We start from the raw sequence: 15706 nt of genomic DNA on the forward strand, positions 1-15706 counted from the left end.
CTGCAAGGCAGATGAGTTTTCACTGAGAGCTTTTCATGGCAGAAATACAATCGGAGCGCTTGCCAGACACTGCCGAGGGGCGACCCCGCTTAGAAAAATTTTCTTCTAATTGAAAAATCTTATTTCTAAAATTTTGATGTTGCTTTGCCCGGGAGTTGAACCCAGGGCATACGGTGTGATAGGCGGAGCACGCTACCATCACACCACGGTGGCAATCAATTTTAAAAAACCTCAAAAGATTTCTTAAAATAATGTTTATTGACATATATCATTATTTCATATTGAAATTAAAATCATATTAAAAATTCGATATTATACTCATTAACATGACACGAATCAATGACAATTTCATATCACCCTCAAACGAATAAAGGAATCAACTTTTCCTTCCTTATCAACAACTTGGACATACATTATGCAGAGTACAATTATATATTGAACATATATTCTACATAATCCAAGTTTTAATTTTTGAGTGATTGCGCACACAAAGTTGCCATCTATTATCATTCAACCTATTTCTAGGTTCTTCAAACGCATCATTATAATTAACAATATTTCACAAACAACCACTAAGCTATTTTAAGCCTCAACAACATAGCAATAACACAACCAAATAGTAATATACATAAAAATATTAATACAATAAATAAATAATAACAACACCTACCAAAATTAAAATAAGCTATCAAGTACATCGAAATATCCAAAGATTGAGAACTTACATCAATACCAATATAAACTTTTAACGCAATTAACACAAAAATAAATTTCTCAAAATTCTGACAATAAAAAAAAAACAAGTAAGGAAGGTTAAGTTCGGGTGCAAACGAACATTACATACTCAGTTGAGAGCTATGGTGACAACATAAGGGAAAATAACCATGTAGGAAAATGAACCGAGGGAAACCCTGGAATGTGTTTGAATGACATGTGTATCAAATGAAAGGCATTAAAGAGTATTTTATGAGGGAGTGGGCCATAGTTCTATAGGTGGACGCCATTTAGGGATATAGCCATAAAGGTGGATCAGGGTTGACTTTAGAATGCGTTTGTACGATATGGGTATCAAATGAAAGGTATTAATGAGTATTTTAAAAGGGCGTGGATCTAAGTTCTGTAGATGGACGCCTTTTCGAGATATCGCCGTAAAGATGGACCAGGGGTGACTCTAGAATGCGTTTGTACGATATGGGTATCAAATGAAAGGTGTTAATGAGCGTTTTAAAAGGGAGTAATCCTTAGTTCCATAGGTGGACGCCGTTTCGAGATATCGCCATAAAGGTGGACCAGGGGTGACCCTAGAATTTGTTTGCACAATATGGGCATCAAACGAAAGGTGTTAATGAGTATTTTAAAAGGGAGTGAGCCTTAGTTCTATAGGTGGACGCCGTTTCGAGATATCGCCATAAAGGTGGGCCAGGGGTGACTCTAGAATTCGTTTGTGCAATATGGGTATCAAACGAAAGGAGTTAATGAGTATTTTAAGAGGGAGTGGGCCTTAGTTCTATAGGTGGACGCATTTTCGAGGTATCGCAATAAAGGTGGACCAGGGGTGACTCTAGACTTTGTTTGTACGATATGGGTATCAAATGAAAGGTTTTAATGAGTATTTTTAAAAGGGAATGGGCCTTCGTTTTATAGGTGTTCGCCTTTTCGAGATATCGCCATAAAGGTGGACCAGGGGTGACTTTAGAATTTGTTTGTATGATATGGGTATCAAATGAAAGGTTTTAATGATTATTTTGAAAGGGCATCAAACGAAAGGTGTTAATGAGTATTTTAAAAGGGAGTGAGCCTTAGTTCTATAGGTGGACGCCGTTTCGAGATATCGCCATAAAGGTGGGCCAGGGGTGACTCCAGAATTCGTTTGTGCAATATGGGTATCAAAAGAAAGGAGTTAATTAGTATTTTAAGAGGGAGTGGGCCTTAGTTCTATAGGTGGACGTCTTTTCGAGATATCGCCATAAAGATGGACCAGGTGTGACTCTAGAATGCGTTTGTACGATATGGGTATCAAATGAAAGGTGTTAATGAGTATTTTAAAAGGGAGTAATCCTTAGTTCCATATGTGGACGCCGTTTCGAGATATCGCCATAAACTTGGGCCAGGGGTGACTCTAGAATTTGTTTGTGCAATATGGGTATCAAATGAAAGGAGTTAATGAGTATTTTCAGAGGGAGTGGGCCTTTCTGGACCAGGGGTGACTCTAGACTTTGTTTGTACGATATGGGTATCAAATGAAAGGTGTTAATGAGTATTTTTAAAAGGGAGTGGGCCTTCGTTCTATAGGTGTTCACCTTTTCGAAATATCGCCATAAAGGTGGACCAGGGGTGACTCTAGAATGAGTTTGGACGATATGGCTATCAAATTAAAGGTATTAATGAGAGTTTTAAAAGGGAGTGGTGGTAGTTGTATATGTGAAGGCGTTTTCCAGATATCGACCAAAATGTGGACTAGGGTGACCCAGAACATCATCTGTTGGATACCGCTAATTTATTTATATATGTAATACCTGCTAAGATTTTAAAGGTTTTTTATTTCGCCCTGCAGAACTTTTTCATTTTCTTCTACTTAATATGGTAGGTGTCACAACCATTTTATAAAGTTTTTTCTAAAGTTATAATTCGCGTCAATAAAACAATCCAATTACCTTAACATATTTCATCCCTTTTTTCGTATTTGGTATAGAATTATGGCATTTTTTTCATTTTTCGTAATTTTCGATATCGAAAAAGTGGGCGTGGTCATAGTCGGATTTCGTTCATTTTTCATACCAAGATAAAGTGAGTTCAGATAAGTACGTGAACTGAGTTTAGTAAAGATATATCGATTTTTGCTCAAGTTATCGTGTTAACGGCCATGCGGAAGGACAGACGGACGACTGTGTATAAAAACTGGGCGTGACATCAACAGATTTCGCCCATTTTCACAGAAAACAGTTAACGCCATAAAATCTATGCCCCTACCAAGTTTCAAAAGGATTGGTTAATTTTTGTTCGACTTATGGCGTTAAAAGTATCCTAGACAAATTAAATGAAAAAGGGCGGAGCCACGCCCATTTTTAAATTTTCTTTTATTTTTGTATTTTTTTGCGCCATATCATTACTGGATTTGAATCTTGACATAATTTACTTATATACTGTAAAGATATTAAATTTTTTGTTAAAATTTTACTTAAAAAAATTTTTTTTTTAAAAGTGGGCGTGGTCCCTCTCCGATTTTGCTAATTTTTATTAAGCGTACATATAGTAATAAGAGTAACGTTCCTGCCAAATTTCATCATGATATCTTCAACGACTGCCAAATTACAGCTTGCAAAACTTTTAAATTACCTTCTTTTAAAAGTGGGCGGTGCCACGCCCATTGTCCAAAATTTTAATAATTTTCTATTTTGCGTCATAAGTTCAACTCATCTACCAAGTTTCGTCGCTTTATCGGTCTTTTGTAATGAATTATCGCACTTTTTCGGTTTATCGAAATTTTCGATATCGAAAAAGTGGGCGTGTTTATAGTCCGATATCGTTCATTTTAAATAGCGATCTGAGATGAGTGCTCAGGAACCTACATACCAAATTTCATCAAAATACATCAAAATTTACTCAAGTTATCGTGTTAACGGACGGACGGACGGACATGGCTCAATCAAATTTTTTTTCGATCCTGATTATTTTGATATATGGAAGTCTATATCTATCTCGATTCCTTTATATATGTACAACCAACCGTTATCCAATCAAACTTAATACACTCTGTGAGCTCTGCTCAACTGAGTATAAAAATACAATATACATATCAAAAACACAAAACTCAAACATTTTTCAAACTACAACACAAAATTCTTACAGTAATCAATATACACTGTAAATTAACATTTAAAAAATAAATTTTCCGTTTCACTGGAGGGGGAATATATGTAGGGTTATCTACTTGTGTAAAATATACTTCAATTTTGTAAATTATTTTTATGTTATATTACTTTTAATGTTATTTCAAAATGAAAATTTTCTAATTATATCATATTTTGCTCCTGAAGAATGCAGAAACAACACTTTTCGGGGACAAAATTGGTGAAAAATTTTCAGATAGCATTAACGACGGGCACCGACCTTCTTGTGCTCGGCGACTTGCTTGCTTTTCATACGTAGTCTTTTATTTTAATTTATTATCCACATTGCCTTCGTAAAAAATGTAAACTTTTTCGTGCACACTAACATAATTTATGACTTGTTTACTTTCAGAGTATTTTGGCAGAAAAACGTAAAGAACGTTCGTTCACTGAACGAAACCAGCTTAAATATGCACGCCGCCTGGTAGTGAAACTTGGAAGTGCTGTAATAACTCGAGAAGATAATCATGGCCTTGCTCTAGGGCGACTGGCCTCAATTGTGGAACAGGTTAGTTTCTGAGATAAGTTAATAAACACTTATTTGCCAAACTTGTTGTCAAAAAACTAACGAAATACAAGAAAAATACAACCTAGTTCATTAAAAACAAACGAGCCAGTTTGTATTTCGATAGGTTTTTTTTTTGAAATTTGGCCCTTTTTTCTTTATTTTTGCTGACAAATGGAAATTATGGTTTTAGTTTGAAAATTTTGTGCATAAAAACGCAACTAAAATCAACTTTCTTGTGAAAAAAGTGAACCATCAGAGACCGAAATAATTTTCATATCCATACATATTGCGATTTTTAGTAATAAAAGTTGGTTCGTTACCAATGTTGCAAACTACCCAGGTTAGTTGTTAAAAGGTAATCAAAAAGTGACTCACCACGAGTGTTGATATCGGAACTCCCCCATTGGACGTGATGCGCATTTGCATCTGCTCCGATAATTAAGTGGTCTTTGCTGAGGTCGGCTACCAGTTCTTTCACCATCCTATGCGGAAGAGGTTCCGCAGCATCATACGGTATGTACACAGATGCCATCGTTATGTCAGTGTTCCCAACTGCCAAGCTGACCGCAGTCATGTCGCCATTGCTATATTTAGGTAAAGCTCAGATTTTACCAGGATACAGGTTCTAACATTACCTTCTGCTGAAGCTCGGATGAGGTTGAACCCACTGGCCCCCAAACCACAGATCCTGGAGTTACTTACCCAGGGTTCTTTGATGAGGATCACGTCGAAGTCGCTTTTAGAAATGCGACTAATGAGAGCAGCCGAGGCTGCTTTAGATTTGTGGAGGTTTATCTGAAGCACCCTCAGTTTGAGTTGATCCAGACTCCCCTCCCTCCACTACCGTAACGTCGGACTCTTCCCTGTCGCTATCCAGCAGGTAATCCTCCATCGTCAGATTGCCAAGAGCACCAGCACAATCTGACGAGGCGGAAACCATACTCTCTGCGCTGGAGAGCTTCGCTTCCTCTTCGGCTTTCCCGGTGACCTTGGTCATCGAGGCAGCCGAACGGGATGCGCGTTGTGCGTCGCCACGGTATAAATGTATTACGACATCGTCGATGCCGTAATACACCCTTCCGTTGCTCCTTCTGAGGTGCTCGAGAGCATCCTTATTGAGGGCCAACACGACCTGCCTCCTCGGTCATACAGCGTCCTCGACTCGGATTACACTCCAGTCGTGCGTCGGGAGAGCCGGGTTCATGTCCTGCAGCATCCGTAGAATATTTTCTGGTTCAGCTGGAGTTGCTGGAACTCATGCTCTTTCCCTTGGCCTGACTGGAATGTCCTTCCAGTCGACGACCTCTACCTTAGCCCCGGGATAGACAGGGCCCAGCCTTGCAGCAGCTGCTTTATATAGAGCAACAGTTCTTGCGTCGTCGTAAACGGGGCCATTGATCTGGCCCTGGTACCATCCCGCACTAGTACCACGTGGCGGGTTGCCCGGAATCTCCATCATGACGTCGAGAACGGCGTTACCGATTTCGTTCCGGACATACGGCCACCGGTCTTTCGGGATGGCCCCACGGTCATCTCCGCGGGCCAGGATACCTATAAGGATCCTGTCCTTGGCCACCTCGGCAAAGCAGGGCATACCTGCCCCAGGGTGTAGTTGCTGCCTTTTCGGAGGAGGTTTGATATCCTCGTCCGACCTTTGGCGTTTGTAGGGGGTAGCGCTGTTTGCAGCCGGCGCGAGAGTTCTTCCGAAATTTGGCAGCAGGGCTTGCGCCCTTTCCACCGCGTTCCTGGCACTCTGTGGCAGCGAGTCCAGCGGTACCCCTTCGTACTTTTTGAAGACCTTAGCGGCCCGCTTTTTATTTCGGTGACCGGAACCACCAGGAGAAGTGTACATGACAGAGTTCAGACCCGAAATTTCCTCCGCGGTCGCTCTCCCGGTTTGAGGCTTCTTTGCCGCTCCCGTCTCCTCTGAGAAAGCGGATCTCGCGACTCCTGCTGCGGGCATAAGGAGAGCGGTTGCGGAACTGGCGTCTGGTGAGCGAACAGTAGCAGCAGGCTCTCCGGTGTCCGCCGTTGCTGGCGCTACTACCTTCGCAGTCTTACTGGTACTGGCCCCCATCGAGTCGCTAGAAGCTGTTGAATCCGTTGAAGTTTCCCTCCTACGGTTTGGGGTGAACCGGCCCGTAGTTGCCATCGCGGTCAGTCCCCCGGTTGTGCCTAAAATTCCGGCTGCCTCTTCCCTTGTCTCGGAGTGGCCAGGTCGTGAGACCCCTGTCACAGCCGCGGGAAGACAGGTCACCGTGCCCGCACTTGGTTGGCGTTCGGCACCGGCAGGTGCGGTGGCGTTCCCCGTTGCTAGCGCAACTCCATCCGCAGCCGTACTGGTGCCAACACCCACCAAGTCGCTGTTTCCTCTTTTTGAGGCCCCTTAACATCTGTTGCATTCGCGCCCTCAGGGCGTGTTTGCTCTTCGCTCCGAAGGTGTCCTTCCCCTTGTGGAGGACGACGAAGTTTTAATATTTCTTTTATTGGAATTCATCTTGGTCGTACGACCCTTCGCCAGACGAGGCCAGCTACGGGTCTAACATGTTCGAAGGGGAAATAAGTCATCCGCCGCGGCTGAGCCCCTTACCGCGGTAAGACCAAAATACTCTCTGAGGCGGCCCGGTATCAGAGAGGCTCCGTTCAAATACAGCCTGATTAACCTCCCGGCTACAAACTTCCAATGGGCACGCTACCGCATAACACCCTGGATTGGGCGGGGGTAGTTCCTAGTCATCGCTCGACAGAGGGGATTAGGTCACCGCCAAACCCCCAGCGGGTTAGGGGGTCAGAAGGTATGCCTGTCGTAAGAGGCGACTAAAATATCAGATTCAAGGGGCTGTGTAGCGCAACCCTTCAGGTTGCCAGCGCAATATATAGCTTATCCAAACCCAATTGTCAACCTCACCTATCCGCGGCGAATCCTGTTTCACTTACAGACGAGCCTCTGGCGACCCTAAGCTCCTCATGAAAATTGAGGACCCTAAGCTCCTCATGGAATGGAGGAAGGGGATGGCCTGAAGGTTTAATGTGGCCACATAAATCGTTCCCGAGATGGTCTGGCTAGCACCTTCATGGTGCTGGGTGTACCGGAGCGTGCCGGATCTGTATCCGGCAAAGGACCATCATATCGATAACACTCCCCAAAGCCTTCGGGGAGCAACCTTATCGCTACAACAACAACAACAATAAGGCACCGCCAAGATGAAGATCTAGGCGGATCCGCATATTCCATGTGTCTTCCCCCCCCCCCCCCCCCCCCCCCCCTGCCCATTCGCCTTGAAGGTCAGAGTATTATCGAACGTTACCCCTACGATATTTGGGTGACTGACAGTCGGTAGCGGGATACCATCCACGTGAATGTCCAATAGTTGTGCCATCTGTTCCTTCCATGTCGTAGGCATAGTGGCCCGGGAATGTGTGGGTGATAATGCCAGGTTGCGCGAGGTGAAGAAACCAGAAAGATCTGGGAGATGCTGTTTATTTTAGAAACTAATTCTCTTATTGTAGGGCCAGGTCTTGTTGCCATAATCGCGCAGTCGTCGGCATAGGAAATGATTGCAACTCCTACTGGTGGGGAAGGGAGTTTTTGTATATAGAAATTAAACAGAATCGGCAATAGGACACCACCCTGTGGTACCCCCTGTTTAATTTTCGTAGGGTTTAAGGAAAACATGGGTTAGGTAGTTTATTCCCTCAACGCCAGGGTTTTTTTAGCAATGGCATAGGCCTATTCATTTAGAGGGCTTGGCTTTGTTGGATGGTAATGAGTGGGACGTCGTGCTTATGTTTATGTGCCCATCTGTTTGCACGTCGTCTGACCTTGTCTACTGAAGAATGCATTATAAATTCTCGGCAAAAGGGTCGGGCATTTCTTCGAATCGGATAAGGTTTTATCGCCGAAAGCTATTGATACTTTATCATATGTTGGATTGGGCAAGGATTTTACGGTTGACCACAATTTACCGACAACCGCAGAAAGGTGGCAGTTCTCAAATTCTCCTCCCATTTGACACGTGTTTGTTCATTTACCAGCCGCATAGTATCCAAATTGATGGTCTCTAGGGTCGAGTTGTCACGCCAGATCACGTCCTCTTGCTAAGTTTGCAGCTTCAGGGATATGAGATGATTTCAGGAATCCGACCGGCCGGAATAAAGCATGCAGAAGCTGAACCGATGACATTGCGGACCACACACTCGCCTGCCGGACATCAGTCGGAATGGGGAGAGCAGCAAAATATTGATTTGTGAAGGTTGTGTAGCCTTCCCAGCTAGCTTTTTTGAAATTAATAAAAGTAAAATTATTGAGGAGTATGAGCAGGTGTTCTGATGCTAAAGTAAGAATCGGTTGCCATTCGAAGCAGTTTATGAGCCCCGCGCTGATGATAGATATGTCTGGCGAGCTGTGTCAATTACCTGCAATTCTGCTGGGGGCATTGCCGTTTATCGTGCAGAAAGTTGTATTATCTATTTGCTCTGCTAGCTGCCTGCCTCTGCTGTTGACTGGCAAGCAGAAATATCAAAGGTCGTTGTGAGCGTTGAGGTCGCCAAGAATAAGGCGGGTTTCGCCACAGAGTGGCGTACTGAAGCAGAAATGGGTGGATGCGCTTTAAAGGATATAAGCTTTGTCGAGTGCGCTGCCCGATTTCTGCTGGATTACCTCGTGTCGAAGGGTTGGTACTTGTGTTTTGGCAGCACGGTGCTAGAGCATCTATGATTTGCATTGGACCGATGTCGCGATCATAAATATTTTTAGCTGACATACGGAGGATATGGTGTGGGGTACTAGAAATTGATCACTCCTTCTTACGCGAGTGCGTGTGTCGGAAAAGGAGGGGTGGGACGGAGGTAAAAGCTGGTGCTCGGCATTGCTACTGTCCATGCTATCTAGATTGTAGTGATGGGTTGGAGCGGGCGCATTAGCTGGAGTCACCGTTTCGCGCGAGCAATAGCGAACAGTTGATGTGGCCTGCGGTGAAGCGCTGCTGCTGGAAGGTGGCGGAGGTACGCTTCAGAGTGAAGCGCGCAACATCCTTGGACGCGAACATTAGGGAACCACAAATAATTTGTAGATATTTCGGGGGGGGGGGGGGGGGGGGGGGGGGGGGTGACGAACGTTGGGTTCTAACAGAGCAAACCGTACGGCCTTTTACGCAACAAACTGGCAAGACTATGACCTTCTGAGATAAATCATTTCCCGACATATGCAGCAGAATCACAGCCTGGGACCGGGGTATGGAGCAGTCCAACTGCAAAGAGCTTGTCCGAGGATAACAATTTGTGGGAGGGAAGCAACAAATTAAATGGGGTTACACTGAATTGACAGCCCTTGGTCGGAATGAAAAAAATCCAGAGTCGCTCCGGTACATAGAACCGGCTGCCGTGGGAAGCGCTGAATTGCAGTTATTTTTGTTTAAGGATGCATCACAATAATTCAGCGATAGCTTAAATAATTAAAAAAAAAAAAAAAAAAATTTTAATACTTTTCTTTAAATGTATGCAAGTTTGTACAAAAGAGTCGCGCCCGTTATAATAGAATCATCCATAAAAAAGGTTTTTGTTTTAGAATTAATGTTTTAAACGCGAAAGTAAAATTTTTTTGTGGTTTTGATAGGTAGCTGAATGCCACTTGGAAGGTCGAGAAGTTATGATGGTGACTAGTGGTGCTGTAGCCTTTGGCAAACAAAAATTGGCACAGGAATTACTTATGTCACTATCAATGCGTGAAACCTTATCACCGAAGGATCCGTCACGTGCCGTAAGTTTTAAACTCTTTCTTTTATTATGTTTATATTACTCTATAATCGCATTCAGGAGGAAGGTACACTGTTGGAACCAAGAGCAGCAGCCGCCGTGGGACAATCTGGTCTTATGTCATTGTATGATGCTATGTTCGCTCAATATGGCGTAAAAATTGCTCAGGTATTAGAGAAAAACCAAAAATAACGATAAGAACTATGTTTGTATATGCATGAATATTTTTATAATAAGCGCTTGTCGAGTCCCTACCACCAATTTGCGGCGAGTCAAAAGTAAAATTCTACAATTCACACGCTTTTGATGTATACCAATTGCATGATGCAATAAACCAGACAAGTGAAGTCAATATTACAAAATGGAGTCGCATTTGACAATAATCGCCATTATAAAATTGTTGTTTCTTGAACAATCTGCAGCATTGATTTTTTCAGTATCATAAAAATATACTACATTAATACCTTTCTGACATATGAAGCAACGTGCAGGAAAATATGCCTACGGTCTGTATTTCCATTTCTGGGAGGATTTAATTCCTTGTCTTGTGGGAAGGTTTAATTTCTTCTCACATCTAAGGAATATGGAAACATACTCCTGACGCCAATGAGATGATTGAAGATCTGGAACATTTTCACTCGGAATTGGCGGTAAACGGTCCCAAGAGCCAACATTTAACTATGTAAACCAAGCGTTGAGGTAGGCTCGTTGAGCATAAAGAGGTGTAAAAATAAATAGCGGCAGAGGCATTACAGAAATGATGCTTCAACAAATCAGAGTTTATAAATTTAGCTGATGACAAAAAAAAAAAAACGTTGGCTTTTCAGAATTTTATTTTTAACAGCTCTGGCTAACCCTGGAAATGTTAAGAAAAACATTAAATACTCCTAGCCATATGATCAAACCCGACAGACATTTTTCCGACTTTCTGCATCTATCTACCTACCTCTCCTCTGTCTAACCCTTTTCCTCTCTTATATCCACTACCGTAAAACTTCCTGCCTTTTCTCTTACTCCATTCGGTCTTGCTCTTAACCAAGTCTTATTGTCACTATTACTCTTAGTCTTATTTTTGATTTTAATCTTCCTGTTAAGCTCATTTTGCTACTTTGACTCAAGCTTTACCATTATTCTTTCTTTTGCTATCACTCTCCATCTTCCTCTTATTCTCTTTACTTTACCGACTTCCCTCCAACTTCATCTACTTTTTCTTCCCATTTACTCCATTTTCTCTTCTCTTCCCGTTTCCAATTTGGAGATATATCGAGTTTAGTTTTTCTCCGCACATTTAATTACTAAGGTAGTAAAAAGTACCAAAACAATATTAATAATTTCCCCTCCCTACTAATTTCATATTCATGACCGGACTATGAGGCCATCAAATCTGTGGCAATTTGAAAAAACAACATAATTCGAGTTAGGATAAAAGTGATATTATGGCTTCATAACAAAAATCCGTTACAGATCTCCATGTGTTACTTTCTCATAGCCCTAGCGCCAAATGACTGCTACAAAATATAAGAAGTTACAACGGTGAATTGTGGCTAGCTTTTCAGATAAAGGTCTATGTATCGCCATTATCCTAACTCGAATTACGTTTTTTTTTCAAATTGCCACAGAAATTTTGTTGTTGTACTACTAAATTCACCTGTCTGGTTTTATTGCCCCATGATTAATTGTAGTTTACATCGATTTGGTGGTTATGACTCAATACCTTGAATTCTTACGAAAAATTTTGAACTCATATCTGAAATCTATACTTAATGAAAAGTTTGGGCTAATACAAGTCCGACAAAATACAGATATATTTGTTTAACTTATAAAGTAAATTTGGCGATTTTGCAAATAAGGAGCTACCTAATCTATATAAATATACCGCACTTATATTAGGTTCTCGTAACCAAACCTGATTTTTACAATGAAGAAACACGCAATAACTTATTTTGCACTTTGTCTGAGCTGATAAGCCTTAACATAGTGCCAATCATCAACACAAACGACGCTGTTTCACCGCCAATGTTTATAAAGGATGATGAGCTTCCCGTTGGATCAAAAAAGGTAATTGAAAAATTAGTTCACTGTGTAGTGTAGTAGATTCATGGTCATTGGCTGAAAGATCCATACCATTCATAGTAAAACCTTCGAGTATTTTCAATTTTTCAGATTAGGGGAGTCCAGGATTTTGTGCATGTGGTCTAGCATCATTTGCAAATTGGTGTGGTATTTTTATATAAAACACTAATAAATTATACGGCTATGCATTTGTTACGTCCTGGCAAATATGCAACATCAAAAACAACAGTTGATTTTTTCAACATTGAATTGAAATTGAATAGCAAATCAGCAACTGCCAATAAAAAACAAAATGAAAAATGAAAAAGTTTAAAACTCAAAAAGTGTTTACAATCGGTAGCTTATATTTGCTATTCCAACGTTTTCAATATCATATGCACAAAACTCTGAACTGCCTTAATATATGTATTTGGTTGCCGGGCTATTTAGAATTTAAAATTTTTTGTTGGAGATTGTTTTTTTTACATACATAGGAAACAAATTTTTGCTCAAAAACGCTAACTAAAAGTTGACTATTTGGCGGGATTCCGAAACTAACTCACTTTGGTACGAAATGTAAGATGGTAAATGTTAACGTTAATAATTTGATACATTTATTTGAAGGCCTACTATCTGTTAAGAACGTACTGAATTTCTTAACTCATTTCAATCAATTCTGTTCACTTCAGTCACACTAAAGAACACCCCACTTAAGGATATCTAAAGAGATAGCAACGAAAAAAACCCTTCTCTCTCCTTTCCCACTTTACAACATTTTTACTATTGACGGCAGTATACATATGTACATATGTAGGTAATATGTGCACAAGTCTTCTTTCCTGATCATGAATTGTAAATTTATGAACTTTAAATTTTCATTTCGAGCTTCAGTTAAATTTTCTGAATTTTAATTGGAAACTCTGAACTTGAATTGTAATTTTCTGAACTTGGATTGTAAATTTCTGAATTTAAAAGGCAGTTTCTGCATTTAAGTTGTAATTTTCTGAGCTTGGACTTTATGAGCTTGTAATTTACTGAATTTAAATTGCAAATATGAATTTAAATTGTAATTTTTTGTACTTGAATTGTGAATTTCTGAACGTAAACTGGAAAACGTGTATTACAACTGTGAAATTTAAAAAATTTAAATCGAAATAATTCCAAGCAAATGAAATAATTTGACCTTTTAAATATTATACATTTTACCTGTTAATTTTATATACATTGTGAATTCATTGGTTTATGTTCAATAATTTTATTTTCATTATTTTGATTTTTCAAATATCAAAAATTTTCAATCGGTTGAAAATATTTATAAAATAAATACATACATTTAGGCGTATTTTAATAAAAGTTTTTATAAAATATTGTAACGAATTTACTGCAATTCCTCTTATTTGCAACCTTCAACTAACTTTCGAATCACTAAACTGTTGAATAAATAGCTCCACTATTCAATAATGCAAAATGGCCTTTATTCGAGTACTTCACAATACTACTACTTCTCGGCACATAGTGTGCTTATATCAAACTCATTGCTGATTGCTCAGATTGTGCTCTTGTATGCTCTTCGATTTCCTCGTTCCATACTTCTAGGCGTGTTCAGAATTTACTTAGTTACTAGCTATACAATTATAGCTACAAATGCACGTGTATATCTTCTCATATGCGCGTGTATATGTTAGTGATACTTGCACAAATTATTGCCTACTTTTGGGAGTATCTCAGATATATGCATGTGTTTGTGCGTTGCTCTCCGCTGCTTGTATGGACATATGTGTAGACATAATGATTAATTTGGTTATGTGCATACAAGACACTGCTCAGTATCGGCTCAGAGATGATAGTACCCCTTAGTGTTGCTAGTATTCGTCACAATATAAAAGTGGTTTCAACCACTACATCTAGGACCTACCTTATTATTTTCTAGCTTTTAGTATTATTATTACCTAATGTAAATATTGTTTTCAATAAAACCGTTTAACTAAATCATTTTTTTTTTATTATTTTATTTTCAAGTTTTTAGTCTTTATTTAATTCCCTACTATTTCTCATTCTGTTTAGTTCATTTAGTGACTCTTTATAACGAGAAATCTTTCCTGACAATTTGTTACAATCTAAGTCCTCAATACATAATCCCTCCAAAGACTTTACTCGACTCAGCGTACATATGCTTGTCCCTCCTCGAACTCCAAAGTATTTTGATGTCACATCTACCAGACTGTATGTAATATTTGTTCCAAATATGAGTCAAATCGGACCACAAATACGAGTATTTTTATACTCAGCTGAGCAGAGCCCACAGAGTATATTAACTTTGTTCGCATAACTGTATTCCGTAACGGCATAAACTAATCGAGATAGATATAGACTTCTATATATCAAAATGATCTGGATGAAAAAAGAAATTCATTTAGCCATGTCCATCCGTCCGTCCATCCGTCCGTCTCTCCGTCCGTATGAAAACACGATAACTTGAGTAAATTTTGAGGTATCTTGATTTAATTTGGCATGTAGGTTCCTGGGCGCTCATCTCAGATTCTCTTTTTCGATATCGAAAATTTCGAAAAACCAAAAAAGTGGGATAATTCATTACCAAAGAAGGATAAAGCGATGAAACTTGGTAGGTGCGTTGACCTCATGACGTAAAATAGAAAACCTGGAAAAGTTTGGACAATGGACGTGGCACCGCCCACTTTTAAAAGAAGGTAATTTAAAAGTTTTGCAAGCTGTAATTTGGCAGTCGTTGAAGATATCATGATGAAATTTGGTAGGCACGTTACTCCCACGCCCAGTTTTTATACATAGTCGACCGTCTGTCCTTCCGCTCGGCCGTTAAAATGATAACTTGCGCAAAAAACGATATATCTTAACTAAACTTAGTTCACGTACTTATCAGTCCCTTTATACTGGTATAAAATATGGCCGAAATCCGACTATGACCACGCGCACTTTTCCGATATCGAAAATTACGAAAAATGAAAAAAATCCCATAATTCAAATATGAAAAAAGAGATGAAACATGGTAATTGGATTGGTTTATTGACGCAAAATATAACTTTAGAAAAAACTTTGTAAAATGGGTGTGACACCTACCATATTAAGTAGAAGAAAATGAAAAAGTGCTGCAGGGTTAAATCAAAAGCCCTTGGAATATTGGCAGGAATATTGTTCGTGGTATGACATATATAAATAAATTAGCGGTACCCGACAGATGATGTTCTGGGTCACCCTGGCCCACATTTTGGTCGATATCTCGGAAATGCCTTCACATATCCAACTAAGGGCCGATCCCTTTTAAAACCCTCTTTATACCTTTAATTTTATACCCATATCGTAGAAACGCATTCTAGAGTCACCCCCGGTCCATCTTTATGGCGTTATCTCGAAAAGCCTTCCACCTATAGAACTAAGGCCCACTACGTTTTAAAAAATCATTAACACCTTTCATTTGATACACATGTCATTCAAACACATTCCAGGGTTACCCTAGGTTCATTTT

General features: G+C 40.1%; 1 protein-coding gene across 2 annotated transcripts in view; it reads left to right on the forward strand.

Annotated features, from left to right (window-relative positions):
- The window catches only part of P5CS (Delta[1]-pyrroline-5-carboxylate synthase), a 958896-nt gene that overhangs the window by 191414 nt on the left and 751776 nt on the right, over positions 1 to 15706 (forward strand). For both annotated transcript variants that reach the window (XM_067791361.1, XM_067791360.1), the window contains exons 2-5: positions 4243 to 4398; positions 10013 to 10156; positions 10213 to 10320; positions 12043 to 12210. In XM_067791361.1, the coding sequence (XP_067647462.1) occupies positions 4243 to 4398; positions 10013 to 10156; positions 10213 to 10320; positions 12043 to 12210 (576 nt within the window). The remainder of the gene's footprint in view (positions 1 to 4242; positions 4399 to 10012; positions 10157 to 10212; positions 10321 to 12042; positions 12211 to 15706) is intronic.

This window comes from Eurosta solidaginis, chromosome 5 (assembly GCF_040869045.1).
Source record: "Eurosta solidaginis isolate ZX-2024a chromosome 5, ASM4086904v1, whole genome shotgun sequence".
Taxonomy (NCBI): Eukaryota; Metazoa; Arthropoda; class Insecta; order Diptera; family Tephritidae; genus Eurosta; species Eurosta solidaginis.